The following is a 15613-nucleotide window of genomic DNA, read 5'->3' as shown; positions in this document are numbered from 1 at the left end:
TGCCAGAGCCCTGCAAAATGACCTCCAGCAGGCCACAAATGTGCATGTGTCTGCTCAAACGGTCAGAAACAGACTCCATGAGGGTGGTATGAGGGCCCGACGTCCACAGGTGGCGGTTGTGCTTACAGCCCAACACCGTGCAGGACGTTTGGCATTTGCCAGAGAACACCAAGATTGGCAAATTCGCCACTGGCGCCCTGTGCTCTTCACAGATGAAAGCAGGTTCACACTGAGCACATGAGCACATGTGACAGACGTGACAGAGTCTGGAGACGCCGTGGAGAACGTTCTGCTGCCTGCAACATCCTCCAGCATGACCGGTTTGGCGATGGGTCAGTCATGGTGTGGGGTGGCATTTCTTTGTGGGGCCGCACAGCCCTCCATGTGCTCGCCAGAGGTAGCCTGACTGCCATTAGGTACCGAGATGAGATCCTCAGACCCCTTGTGAGACCATATGCTGACACATGCACATTTGTGGCCTGCTGGAGGTCATTTTGCAGGGCTCTGGCAGTGCACCTCCTTGCACAAAGGCGGAGGTAGCGGTCCTGCTGCTGGGTTGTTGCCCTCCTACGGCCTCCTCCACGTCTCCTGATGTACTGGCCTGTCTCCTGGTAGCGCCTCCATGCTCTGGACACTACGCTGACAGACACAGCAAACCTTTTTGCCACAGCTCGCATTGATGTGCCATCCTGGATGAACTGCACTACCTGAGCCACTTGTGTGGGTTGTAGACTCCGTCTCATGCTACCACTAGAGTGAGAGCACCGCCAGCATTCAAAAGTGACCAAAACATCAGCCAGGAAGCATAGGAACTGAGAAGTGGTCTGTGGTCACCACCTGCAGAATCACTCCTTTTTTGGGGGTGTCTTGCTAATTGCCTATAATTTCCACCTTTTGTCTATTCTATTTGCACAACAGCATGTGAAATTTATTGTCAATCAGTGTTGCTTCCTAAGTGGACAGTTTGATTTCACAGAAGTGTGATTGACTTGGAGTTACATTGTGTTGTTTAAGTGTTCCCTTTATTTTTTTGAGCAGTGTATATCTAAGTATCAAAAGTCAATTATAATTTTAAATTATTTAAAATTCCTTATATTAAGCAAATCAGACGGCACAATTTGTAATATTTGTTTTAATATACGGATAGTCATGGGCCCACTAACACTCAGCCAAAATTTGCAAACAAAGTATTTGTGTTTAGTGAGTCCAGCAGATCAGAGGCAGTAGCGATAACCAGGGATGTTCTTTTGATAAGTGTGTGAATTTTACAATTTTCCTGTCCTGCTAAGTATTAAAAATGTAACAAGTACTTTTGTGTGTCAGGGAAAATGTATGGAGTAAAAGTACATTTTTGTCTTTAGGAATCTAGTGACGTAAAAGTTGTCAAAAAATATCAATAGTAAAGTAAAGTAAAGATAACCCCAAAAACTACTTAAGTAGTACTTTAAAGTATTTTACACCACTGCCAGAGGACACCAAAATAGAGCTACTTCGGCAAAATAATTCTAACCCTGACTGGCTACTTTTTCTATTTGGCTGGCTACTCTATGTACTTGTGGAAAATGATGGCTTACGTCTTTCTAGTCCTTTTCAGGAGGTAAAGTAGCATCACAAAAATGCAAGAGTATATCACAGAAGCCGGGGTAAAAAACATAATTGCATAAGAATCAATAAAAGAGGGTGCTACTGGGAGCATCAAACAGTAAGCATGCGTTCGTTTTCTTTGATCTTACTCATTTGTCCCCTGAGGGTTGTTAAATCATATCTCCGGCCCTGATAGTAATTCAGTGACTACACACACACACAGCCCAGTGGCAAGGCTTTTAGAGGGGAATCAAACACGCATTGGTGCCATTTGGTCAGAATAGACCCGTTTCCAAAGATTCTTTACACGTTTAATTGAGCATCCACATCTGATATGACCTTGTACACGCTTAGAAAAAAAGATGCTATCTAGAATGTTAACAAAGGGTTCTATGGCTGTCCCCATAGGAGAACTCTTTGAATAACCCTTTTTGGTTGCACGTAGAATGCTTTTGGTTCCAGGTACAACCCCTTTGGATTCAAAGTAGAACCTTTTTACAGAGGGTTCTACATGGAACCCAAAAGGGTTCTCCTATGGGGACAGCCAAAGAAACACTTTGGAACCCATTTTTTTGAGTGTAGAATGGACACCATCTCAGGTAATTCACTAAGGCCTGAATCCTAACTTGAGATACATGTGCATGTAATTCCAATGTTTGTGCAAATCTTCCACTGACCTCAATGCAAGAATTACGTGAAGGTTTAGCCCCTAGACGATCCTAGCTACTGTTCTCCTAGACAGAGTCAGGCTTGTCCTTATGCTACCTAACTGTTTTGGTCATATTTTGAGAGTTTGTCCGGGATAAAGGTAACAAATGGAGGCTTGTCCGGGATCAATGCATTACCTCCAGGGCCTTACCTCGGACCACGATGGCAGTGGACTTCTTAGCCGGGTTGCCGACGTTGTTGCTGGCCACGCAACTGTAGACTCCTGCTTCCTCCATGGAGATGGCGGGCAGCGTGAGGGTTCCCCCGTTGAGTCGGCTTTTCTTGGACAGCTCATCCATGTTGCGCACCCAGGTGAGGGTGGGTGTTGGCTCCCCACCGGAGGTCACACACACCAGGGTCACGGACTGCCCGGGGTTCACCACGATAGGGTCCTCCACCAGCAGTTTAATGGTGGGGGATGCTTGAAACCACAGGAATAAGTAGAATGCATTATAATGTATGTCTGTATGAAACAAGTCAATAGTTAAATCTCGGCCACCCATAATTTTTATCTCCTGCCAGCTACTCAATTAGGTTCTTGAGATGAGAGTTATGAGAAATAAAACTAGAAACTTGAAACAACAACGGAAACTCTCAGCATGGGCCAAATGTTCCCTCACCTTCCGAAATTCAAAAGACGTGTACACCTGCAAAATTCTGATTTTGTCCATATAATCAGTGACGAAAAATCTTCGCACCGGAACAATTGTTACTCATTATTTGTTCCATCCCACAGTCTATTGAGAGATGTTACAATACCATTTATGTTATGTACATCTGTCCATGAGAGATTAGTCAAAAGTCAACAAACAAGTCAATAGGTACTGCAGCTGCTGTAAACTGAGTAGTATTCTCCCAAAGGTAGGATATACATTATATATACAAAAGTATGTGGACACCCCTTCAAATTAGTGGATTTCAGCCACACCCATTGCTGACAGGTGTATAAAATTGAGCACACAGCCATGCAATCTCCATAGACAAACATTGGCAGTAGAATGGCCTTACTGAAGAGCTCAGTGACTTTCAACATGACACCATCGTCTGAGCAACAACGCCTCACTTTCATCTGAGTAACAACGGCTCAGCCGCCATTGTACTCTGGAGCAGTGGAAACGCGTTCTCTGGAGTGATGAATCATGCTTCACCATCTGGCAGTCTGACGGACGGGTTTGGCGGACGCCAGGAGAACGCTACCAGCCCCAAGATCGGTATGGAAGAACTTGACTAGCCTGCACAGAGCCCTGACCTCAACCCCATCGAATACCTTTGGGAGGAATTGGAACGCCAACTGCAAGCCAAGCCTAATCGCCGAACATCAGTGCCCGACCTCACTAATTCTCAAGGCTGAATGGAAGCAAGTCCCTGCAGCAATGTTTCAACATCTAATGGAAAGCATTCCCAGAAGAGTGGAGGATGTTATAGCAGCAAAGGGGGACCAACTACATATTATTGCCCATGATTTTGGAATGAGATGTTCGACGAGCAGGTGTCCCCCAATAGCATATCCTATTCCGTTACTAGTTGATATTCGGTTCTATAGTGTAGCTGTATAGTTGATGATAGGTTTTACGTTTGTAAGTTCATAACCTTTATAGGTTTATCAATAGGCACATGGCATCCCAATACCAACCAGTGGGATAAATACATTTACTAGCACGGCATAAGCAAGCCTGCTCACATACACTGTAAGTCTAATCAATGCTGGTTAGGGGGTATAGGGCCAGAGCAGGAAACCCGCAGGGCGGTGTATTAGGACCGAGTGCTTTCTCCTCTATCATTATTGGCCCTATATGTGGGTGAAGCATCACAGAGAAAAATGGCGAGCCAACAGGATTCCCATTCGTAATGAATCCGGCAATTCCGCAGCTTTCATAGGCGAAATTGCCAGATCCTTGATGTTATGAGTGCTAAACAACACAGAACAGTGTTCTCAGCCGCCCCAAAGGTTTACCTGTTTTGTTAGAGAGTTTGAAGAGAACATTCTTCTCGGGGATGCCGCACACATTCCGGACAGAGGCGATACAGCTGTAGTTGGCGTAATCCTGAGGTCGAAGGTTCTTCAGCTTTAGAATCTTGGTCTCCCCCTGCAACTCAGAAAGAGAAACAGTGTAAAGTGATGTGCCGCCTGTCGCTCTTAATGTGTCTTACAAAGTAAGATAGCAGTGGTATTGAACTGGTCTCGTCGGCTCGTCTACGTCAAAGAGCTTCCTTGGCAGTGCTTCAACAATGAGCTCATTCCCCGTCCTCAAACTAGGAGCATTATCTTTACACCGAGCTTTCAGTTTCATGAAATTCATTAGCTGTCTATTTGGATGTGCTTGAAGCGGTGCGCTTGGGACAAATGTCAAGATGCATACAAGCACTATTACACACATGTATCGTCATGACATTGTAAATAATTTTACAAACAATAGCTGTTTTGTCTGCTCTCGTGTATGCCGCCACCTTTGTAGCACTGGCAACATACTTAGAATATGTTATTGTTCCTTATGTTCTTAATTAAAACTCAGGAGGGCATTACTAGGCTGAGGATGGCACAACATGTGAAGTCTACCTGAAAAACTAGGTTGTGTGTGTGTGTGTGTGTGTGTGTGTGTGTGTGTGTGTGTGTGTGTGTGTGTGTGTGTGTGTGTGTGTGTGTGTGTGTGTGTGTGTGTGTGTGTGTGTGTGTGTGTGTGTGTGTGTGTGTGTGTGTGTGTGTGTGTGTGTGTGTGTGTGTGTGTGTGTGTGTGTGTGTGTGTGTGTGTGTGTGTGTGTGTGTGTGTGTGAGAGAGAGAGAGAGAGAGAGAGAAACTCCACTGGGAGAAAAATACAGCGAGCCCCTGAAGTGCCATCTTCCTCTGCTCATTTCGAGCATATCTGAGTTGTGTGAGTTTCATGCCACCGCGAGCCCAAGCTGTTCCCTTCTCTATTATAGTTTGTCTGCTTATGAAACCAGCCTTTGTGAAGCCTGCCAGACATACGACTGTCAAAATGCTCTCATCTCTCCTGTCAACGGAGCTGACTTTGCAAGGAGAGAGGAGATTAGATGAGATGTTTAAAAAAAAACTGGTGCAATTTCCCAACTCAAGTCACTGAAATTGCGCTCACAAAACATCCTCCCATTTGGGATTTGAGTGCTCAATGGGAAACTTTCTATATGCTGTGAAGGGGATAAACACACACAATTAAAACACACAATTTGCATAATAAGAAATTACTTCCTTTATGAGAATAGCAGTTCCTTAATATCTAAAATGCTGATCAGAGGAACGGGTTGTTTGATCAAGCTAAGGGTTCTCAAACAAAAATTACCCAAATGCCCGAAAAATTACCCTGAGGGCCTGATACCAATTTGTCTAGGGAACCACAAGAAACAGCTCTTGGCCGGATTTGGCACCCAGGCCACGAGTTTTAGACCCTGATCTAGATTTTGCAGCAGGTGTGGACTTTCGGCTTACTTGTGTAAAGAAGGGCTCGTAGATCTCCACGCCCTTATCCGAGCCTTGGGACAAGAACTCTTTGCCACGCCTCCAGCTGTAGCGCACTGGGGGGTTGGAGTTGGCCATGCAGCGCAGGAACACCGTCCGCTCATAGTAGAACTGCTCCTTAGCCTCCCCGATGCTCTGGTGGACGGTTACGATGGGATCATCCAAATCTAGAAAGTGAACAGAGAAACAGTGGTCCTTGGCATCAAGGCGCCTCCAAACAGCCTCTGTTTGCCACACACTTGTGTAGGTCATCGCATGAAGGGCAATTACCTTTCCTTCTTAATCCCAGGGACCTATTTATATATAGTGGCTGACTTTTAATGAAGTGTGCTGGTTCAAGTGGTAGACAGCTGTTGTCCTCTTTTGCAATCACATCTTCCCCCTTAAGCTCTTTAAAGAGCCTGTGATGCCACAGACGTAATACTCATACCAAATGTGCATGACAAGAGGGAAAATCATGATTTGTTTTACATGTGAAATATAATATCCATCATATGAAAGACCATAGAAATATTTATATTTTCTATTTTTCTGGAGATTTTTCTGGAGAGCATCAGTAATGACAATCCCTGACTTCTACAGTCGACAACCACATCAAAATGACACTTTTTTTCCCTATTTATCATACATCCAACATTTCAGGAATCCTCAACTCCATCCATAATTGTCAATTAAAGGCACACGCACTCCACTGAGGTGCTTTCAAAGTTTTTTGACAGCCAGAGTAGTGCTTGAAGTTCAATGAAAAGGGCCACTTAGACTCCAAAGTTCCAGCTCCAATCGAGAGGGAGCTTTTAAAACTGTGATTTTGACAAGAGCTCGATAATGACTAAAAAGTGCTCCACGGGAGAGCCACTGGCTTTTATGGGCTACTTTGAGATGCAGACAAGCACCTTCAAAAATCTGTTTCCCACCAGCCGACTAACTACTGCGACTAACTACTACCACGGGCAGTCCAGAGCCAGACACATTTCCTGTACAAACCATTATAACGTCTTTGCATTTTTTTATAATAAATTATGGCTTTGCAGATTAGTCTGAGTCAATTCTCCTCTACGTTTTCCTTATTTCTTTCTCCTACTGCCGTGGAATGTCAGTCAGACTCAATCAAGGTCATCGTTGTGCTTTAGCCTTGCCAACCACCAAGGATTCCAACACAGCATCGCCAAGTGGCAGCGAACAGCAACACGTGTCGTTGCTTTGATCAGCTCGTCTCATTTAGCGAAGCAGGCAGGATCGATAAAAGTGCATGTGTGCGGGTATGCCACAGTGGAGCAGAGATTAGACAACATTCCAGTTCCCTTACTGAGTGAATAAAAGCAGCGATGACACTGATATGATGGTAGCGTCCACAGCATTAAGAAATGGCTGCAATTAACACTTCGGATTGTCCTGAGTAAGGACGAATAATGTGTTTGTTACCTTTGGCTTTATAGTGAGGGTATGGTACATTTCATTTACTCGGACGTCATACCTGTGGTGGCTTTCTTTTGAGGCCTTTTGTGTTTCAATTAGTAATGTTGTACTTCTACTATAGCCTTAACCTGCTTGAAACAACTTTCTTCAACCCCAACGTCATGTTGTCTGGGACAGTAAGGACTACGAGTGAGTGAGCTAATGCCTCTGTTCAGTAGCTAAAGCACAAGGCATGAGTAACTGGACAAGGGCAATCTGCAGAGGGTAAAGTACAATCGGCAGAACTTATGATGCATGCTACATCAATACAGTTACATCCGATATTATATCGATACTTTCCGATTTGCGCTCCATCTTCTTTTTAAATAGTGAGCTGACATTTTTCAGCACTTATTTCCATGATTGATCAAAACTCATTTTTTCACCTCTCTCTGCAGCAGCCATATAGTGAGCAATATGTTTGGAACATCAAGATTACAGTATCGAATCGCAATACATATAAAATCATGAAAATGGTGAGAATCGCAATACACATCATATAGGCACCTAAGAATTGTGATAATATTGTATCGTTAGGTCCCTGCTAATTCCGAGCCCTAGCAGCGAACATCGGAGGAGTGCATGGGAAAAGGGCAGGCAGGCGACCGAGGCAAGGCCTGCTCACTCACAGTAGACGTCCACTCGGATCGACTTGATGGCCGGTGAGCCCAGGCCATTCTCGGCCTTGCAGTAGTAGCGTCCGCCCTGGTGCCTCTGGATCCGGATGATGCGCAGGGTCTCGTTGAACACACTGGAGTCCTGGAAGCGGTCGGAGGCGCTACCGGCCGTTTTGGTCCACCGGATCTGGGGTTGGAGAGAGATAGAGGCCAGAGGTGACTGAGGAGGTCTAATGCTATGGACAACAGGCTCAGGCTGGACAGAGAGCAATGGGATCAGTCATGGGATAAATATATTGCAACACACACTCTGGATTTAAATGAGTCAATGAGCATGTTTTACAAGAAGTCAAATACCGAACTAGTAATAATGTATTTTCAAATATGGGCTTAATAACTTTTCAAATATGGACTTTGTTATGCTCCCATGTGAGGAACAACCAATGAAACAAATATACTGAACAAAAATCTTAACGCAACATGGACATTTTTTAAATATTTTACTGAGTTACAATTCATATATGGACATCAGTCAATTGAAATAAATAAATTAGGCCCTAATCTATGAATTTCACATGACTGGGCAAGGGTGCAGCCATGGGTGGGCCTGGGAGGGCATAGGCCTACCCACTGGGAAGCCAGGCCCAGCCAATCAGAATGAGTTTTTCTCCGGGCCGGCATGGTTTAACATTTTTTTTTTAACCGTCAGTTAACAACAAATTCTTATTTACAATGATGGTCTACCCCGGCCCAGCCTGGACCAATTGTGCGCCACCCTATGGGACTCCCAATCACGGCCGGATGTGATACAGCTTGGATTTCAACCAGGGCCTGTAGTGACGCCTCTTGCACTGAGATGCAGTGCCTTAGACCGCTGCGCAACTCGGGAGACCAGGAGCTAGGGAGTGGTTACTCGGTCTGCAGTTGTGAGGCCAGTTGGACGTACTGCCAAATTCTCTAAAACGATGTTGGAGGTGGCTTATGGTAGAGAACTGAACATTAAATTACCTGGCAACATCTCTGGTGGACATTCCTGCAGTCGTCTTGCCAATTGCATGCTCCCTCAAAACTTGAGACATCTGTGGCAATGTGTTGTGTGACAAAACTGCACATTTTAGAGTGGCATTTTATTGTCCCCGGCACAAGGTGCACCTGTGTAATGATCATGCTGTTTAATTAGCTTCTTGATATGCCACACCTGTCAGGTGGATGGAATATATTGGCAAAGGAGAAATTCTCACTAACAGGGATGTGACCAAATTTGGGCACAAAATTTGAGAGAAATAAGCTTTTTGTGCATTTGGAAAATTTCTGGGATCTTATTTCAGCTCATGAGACTTTATATGTTGCATTTATATTTTTGTTCAGTGTAGTACCACACATTTTTTTTAAAGTTTCTTTATAATATATTATGTCCATATACTCTCGATTGAGAATCGCAACAGAGCAAAGTGTTTGTGTAATACAGTACATGCATAACAATGATATAAATGGTAAAATTGACTGAAATGTATATCTATGGCGCCATTGATGGATAAGCGCATAAAATATATATAGGTGGCTCGTGTTTGAGTGGCTCTCGTGAGACTGCAACATGTGTCCACCATTCCAACGCCATCCAGTGGGTCTGGATTTCATATGGCACGTCAAGTTTCACACAGAACTCTGACAAAACCTCAAAAAACAGCTCTGACAATTTTGTGCAACTCTTTGAGGTATTCTCAATGGTGCTGAAGCTGTTTGATAAACAGTCTCTAATACCTAATATGTTTGAATGTTTGGAGAGAAAGGCCTCTGATATCACGGAAATCAAATGAACATGGCATCTTATGATCCTTCCCATCATGTATCTGGAAACAAGAAACAAGGCATCTGTGGCATTTGGACAGATAAAATACATTTGTGATCTGAGAAGGGAGAAGGATGAGAACATCAGTCTCCCGCTGCCTGTCTATGCATTTGCACGGATTCTGCATTTACATATATATACGATCAGTGAAGCTGTTGGCCTCCGAAGGTGAAGAAGACCGCAGCGGTCGGCAGCAGCAGTGTTCTCGGGAATGTGCAAATGGCGCTTGCAAGAAAGTGGATGTGTGGCCCCCTGTGTACACTCACTACACTCACTCTGCCAGTCATGCCAACAAGTAGAGCAATTTGCCCATTCAGCCCTGGCATGGCCCTTGCTGGGGCCTGTGTGAGCTTTCCTGTGTGGTTGACCTACATTGCAACAAAACCCTCCTTTATCATAGCGGCTCCTTATGAGCGGGGACGGCCGGGGGTCGGCAGTCAAGGGAGCTGCAGCAGAGACCCATTCAAGAGGGTAGGTGGAGGGGCAATGAGGAGCCACTAACAGCCCCACCCTTCACCACCTCCACCCTGCAAATTATCCCCTCCCACTTCCCCATTTTCCAAGTAAAATGTACTTGTTGTTTGGCTCGGTTAGCTACTTTTCTCATGGCACCATGGGTGTGGAGGCAGAATAATAATAATGATAATCTGTCCGAGCTCGAACAGAGTCACAACCTAGCTTTGCGTGTAGAGAGGAGGGATAAAATCAATTTCATGCTTTGCTGAAGATGGTAGGTAGCGTGGATTTGTTTACATGCATATTGGTGTTGGCTAAGGAATAACATGGCGTTGGAATTCATGGGGCTTAGCTTAGCCACGCCGGCTTTCTTTTTGGGGGGTTGGGAGGATAAGATGTCCTCTCTTTCCTCGGCAACATGAACCTCGGCTATAAAACTTTTAGGTCCCCACACAGTGTCTGAAATGCAGACAGGCAGAATTCCAATTCGACGTATTACTACTGAACAACCAGGACGGTGTAAGACATTGGACAATGGCACAGATATTATCACTGTCAACTCAGGGATGCCGTCTAATTTGGGTGAGTGCTAGTTGCTGCTAATGAATAAACAAAGATTTTCATGATGGACCACTGTATAGTCAGGTCTCGTAGGTATTACTTTGAAAATTCTCTATGTGGTTATAATGTCATGTTTACAATGTGCTTATAGATGTGTAATATATGCTTTATTATAAACAATATAATATCGTAATGCATCTTTTGTGATGGCCTGCTTCAAAGTCAGCATGTGCTTATCACGTATTCCATCCAGTCTATCAAAGCCACTGGTTGTAGCCTATGATACGATCATGAAGCACATTACAGAATGTTCCAGAAAGAGAATAAAAATAAGGTGTTCTCTGCCTTGTATGTCACTCACATAGTCGTTCACAAACACAGCAGGGCTATCATATGGTTGCCGGTTTGCCTGCATGTAGCTAGTCAGCATCAGCAGCAGCAGTAGCAGCAGATGACTGGCATATGAGAGAAGCGCCTCAGTCCCTCGATCAGCACCCTGCAGTGACGTAGGCTCCAGTTTGGGAAAAGACAGGCGAGCATGCCCATTCGCCAGCCTATTTATAGCGCCACTGCCTCCGCAGTCTGTTATAAGCAGCAGTCCCGGGGATCTGCCAGTCAGCCACACTTGTTGTCTGTGGGAGCCCCGGAAGCACAGATGATCTTGGACTCTTGAATGTGTGTGTGGGGTGGGTTGGTGGGTGGGTGGGTGGGGGGTGTGCATGCATGCATGCATGCATGTGGACAGTGGCTGAGCAGGGAGAAAGAAAGGTGCATCAGTGTGCTAGCTAGCTGAATATACCGAAACCGTGGGATGACATAACAATATTTTCTGTCTGCTACCCCCTGTTGCTCTTCCTCCCTCCCTCCCTCCCTTCCTCCCTCCCTCCCTCCCTTCCTCCCTCATGCTCTTTCCATATCAAAGAGAGAGAGGCAGAGTGGAGGAGGAAGAGAGGAAGATACAGTACAGTGCTGCTTTAACTGGGGGGGATATGGCAGAGGAAGGGCTCAAGTCGGAGACTCCACTTGAGCTTCGTGCAAAAAAGGGTAATCCTCCCCATAATATGAGGTGTCTTTTGAACTGTCGAAAACTTCCTGTGGAGTTTCAAACGGCTTCTTGATTATAATGTGTGGGATTGTCTTAAGATAAATTACTGCTTTGTCACCGCAGACTTCACACACTCACTCAAACATTAGCGCCTTCAGAATACTAAACCAGCCAGCTCTGCACTCTTAGAAGTAAAGGAGTCTGGAAGAACCTTTTGGGGGTTCTAAGAATTGCCACGCAAGGGGAACCTTTCCAGTTCAAAAAGGTTCCTTGAGGAACATCTCTGAAAAGGATATTTGAGGAACCCCTGTGTCAAGGTTCAAACCAGAACCTTTTTAATAATATATTGTAGCGGTGGCAGCCTATCAGAAGATTGGGGGCATGGCTTATTGGAGGCGTGGCTTTGAGATAGTTATTTTTGGCCATGCGTTACAGTAAATGTCATTCCTGTTCATCATGGTAAGTTTGTACACTGGAAATGTATAGTTTCCTTAAATATTTACGCATATTACATCTTCTAATACAATATTCATAATATTAACATTGCTGATTACATATAGTAATAAAGTGGTAACTATTCCAACTCATACACCTCTAAGACTCATTGAAGCTAAAAAAAACTGTCAGTGTTCAACCTTAACATGTGATGACAATACAACAGAACAGAGGAATTACATTTATTCACACGGGTAGCCTAAAAATATCTTTCTGGAATTCACCCTCTTACTAAGCCACGCCTCCAGTCCAGGATTCCTCCAGGAACACTTGCTACTTTGAAACATGAACGGTTCCTCCAAGAACCCCTCAACAAACAAAGGTGCAAATATGAACCATTGACTAGCACTGGTTCCTTGAGAAACTCCAGGGGTTCCTTGAGGAACTCTAGGGTTCCTCAAGTCACCACCAATTCTACGAGTGTAGAGAGACGATATTCTGGTGCGGAGTGATTGAATACATGCCAATCTCCATACTAGCGTGCTACATGATATGCATACCCAATATACAGTACTACTTCCTTGTCAGTAGAATGATTGTGTGCTACTTAGAATACATGTCCAATGCATTACTTAATTCTAAGTAGTATGCTAGTACACTCTTAGAAAAAAGGGTTACAAAAGGTTTCTTTGCAGATGGATAGGGTTCTACCAAAAACCGTTTTCATCTGAAGAACCCATTTTTGTAAGATGAAGGTTCTTTGTAAGGCAAAGGGTTCTTCCTAGACCCCTTTTCATCCTAAGAACCGTTTTTGGAAAAATGGGTTCTTTGATGATTATTTGGAAGGCAAGATGGATTCTTTGGAAGGCATAAGCTTTATAATTGTACTTTTTTTTTTTTTTTTTAATAGTGCCTGACCATTAGTGTTTACCTCAGTGTTTAAACTTTAACATCAGGAGTTTGATTAATCTGATACATTTAAAACGATAGGTGTGAGAATGTTTTAAACTATACCTATATTATGGGAATATTTGTGCATGTATCTGGTATCCCCTTAATCATTGTACATATACAGTACTGACAGTTGATATCTTTGCCATGATTTCTGTTTTTTAAATTAGTATTTTCTAGAAGGGAGTATACCAGCAGTATATGGCACACAGCAAATTGGCCAGTGTTAGTGTTTTTCAGTGTAACATTTCTATTGTTGATTATGCGAAGGGTTCCACCTAGCACCAAAAAGGGTTCCACTATGGGGAAAGCCGAAAAACCATACGGTTCTACTTTGTGTATGCTACTTTGAATACACGTCAAATACATGACTTCATTTTGAGCATGTTAATCAATCATGTCATCTGCACTTAGCTTTTACTTACAACGTATGTCCATTGCCCAATGCATTACGTCATTTAACGTAGTATGCTAGTGAGGACATTGAAACATAGCAGCATGCATTCCCAGTAGTATGCTAGACAATCCTGGAGGAAGTATCCAACAATTATCCATCACATTTGGCTTTTAAAAAAAAGTCTCTGCCATAACAATAACAATCATCCAGAGCTCATGTAGCCTTGCACACCAATTAAAGGGCTAAAACAAAACGGGCCATTAGAGCTCATTAGTCTAGCAATGTGTCAGCGGCTGGAACAAATACCATCAACAAATCAATAGTCACCACTACCAGTCATGGCACGTGTCACTTTGATCATGTCCAGAGCTGAACACAGAGTCCTCGACTACAATCGTCTACTTTTGTCTGAATTACAGGAAATTGTTCAAATGTGGCCACTGAGGTCACTGACTGTAAACAAGACGGAAAGATGGCTTTACACTGTAAATATTCTAGGCTATGCCAAAGATAGCCTGGTTAAACCAGACTGAATGCTGTGCTCACCATCAATTCACTGGACTTCATGACCTTATCCTTTACCACTTCTCTCTTCCAGGACATGGCAATTGTTATCAAGATGGAACCAGTAACAAAAATATCTGGTTCAATCAGCGTCATGTTGTTTATTAAAAAAAAATGTAATCCCTTTTTCTCTTCAATTTCGTGTTATCCAATTGGTAGTTACAGTCCTGTCTTATCGCTGCAACTCCCGTTCGGACTGGGGAGAAGTGATGGTTGAGAGCCGTGCGTAACCCGAAACACTACCCAGCCAAGACGCACTGCTTCTTGACACAATGCCCGCTTAACCCGGAAGCCAGCCAGCGGAGGAAACACCGTACACATGGCAGCCGTGTCAGCATGCATGCGGTCGGCCTGCCACAGGAGTCGCTAGAGTGGGATGTGACAAGGAGATCCCGGCCGGCCAAACCCTCCCCTAACCCGGACGACGCTGGGCCAATTGTGCACCGCTCCATGAGTCTCCCGGTCGAAGCCGGCTGCGACAGAGCCTGGACTCGAACCAGGATCTCAGCACCTTAGACCACTGCGCCACTTGGGAGGCAATCAGCGTCATGTTTGAAACTATGGGTGAATATTCAGCACACAAACCCATGTGGTCGAACACTGTGCTTTGGATTAAGTCAAAACATCTGGGGCTCCATTTTACACATGGATGGAAGCCAGGCCACTCCAAAGACTCTTCCAGATCCTATAATATCCGTTGACTCTATGAACATTCAAGTTCCATTCAAACCAATAGACAAAAGCATCATCACATACTAAAATGACAATCACATTAAAAGAAGAACTTAATCACATACTAAAATCTATTGTAACAGTACAAAAATGCAAACTAGTACATAATGGCTTGGCGCAAATGGTGATGGAAAGGTACAATTAGGGTTGTGCAGTATCCAGATTTTCATACCGGTCCTGTACCGTAGCGGGATATACAGTATTACCGGCAGTGCACACAAGGGCCGCTATTTCTTTCCAAACGCACAAAACGATTTATTTAGGCAGCAGGGCTCATGATTCAGGAAGGGATTTCTTGTGTCTGCTATAACCAAGAAGCTTACAATCTTCCAAGCTAGCCACTCAGCTGGCAAGTTAGAAAACCAAATGCATAACTGGAGCCCTGATCTGTAGATAATTTATTTGGCACACACTTACTTAGATTGTTAACTTATAGATATAAGAAGTGGCGTAGCACGCACACCCCCGCGATTATAAAAATACCCAGTATACTGTATACCGCCAAGCCTAGGTAAAATGTATTGGTTGTTAGGCTGCATTGGTGGCAAGCTCCTCTTCTGAAAGAGGGAGATATGGTGCTCATCACTGAGGAAGAAAACATTCTCAATCTCAAGCCAGCAAAAAACAATATGGACAACAACGTGTATTGTCTTAAGCAGAAAATTTGTGGAAAATTTGAATAAACATAATTTGGCCTCGCTAGCACAGCTGAGTCTACAATAGCAGAGAAGAACATGACACTTTTGTCATTGGGGGGGAGAAGGTAGCTAGTGCTAGGGCTGGACG

The 15613-nt window shown here is 44.1% G+C and overlaps 1 protein-coding gene across 1 annotated transcript in view; it reads right to left on the bottom strand.

The window, feature by feature from the left end:
• Positions 1-15613, bottom strand: part of LOC139530459 (MAM domain-containing glycosylphosphatidylinositol anchor protein 2-like) — a 240088-nt gene that overhangs the window by 142746 nt on the left and 81729 nt on the right. The window contains exons 4-7 of the mRNA XM_071326910.1: positions 7850-8024; positions 5736-5932; positions 4247-4379; positions 2444-2713 (exon numbers count right to left, since the gene is read on the bottom strand). Coding sequence (XP_071183011.1) covers positions 2444-2713; positions 4247-4379; positions 5736-5932; positions 7850-8024 — 775 coding nt within the window. The remainder of the gene's footprint in view (positions 1-2443; positions 2714-4246; positions 4380-5735; positions 5933-7849; positions 8025-15613) is intronic.

Source organism: Salvelinus alpinus, chromosome 9 (genome assembly GCF_045679555.1).
Source record: "Salvelinus alpinus chromosome 9, SLU_Salpinus.1, whole genome shotgun sequence".
NCBI lineage: Eukaryota > Metazoa > Chordata > Actinopteri > Salmoniformes > Salmonidae > Salvelinus > Salvelinus alpinus.
This window is presented reverse-complemented; position numbering and strand designations above follow the sequence as displayed.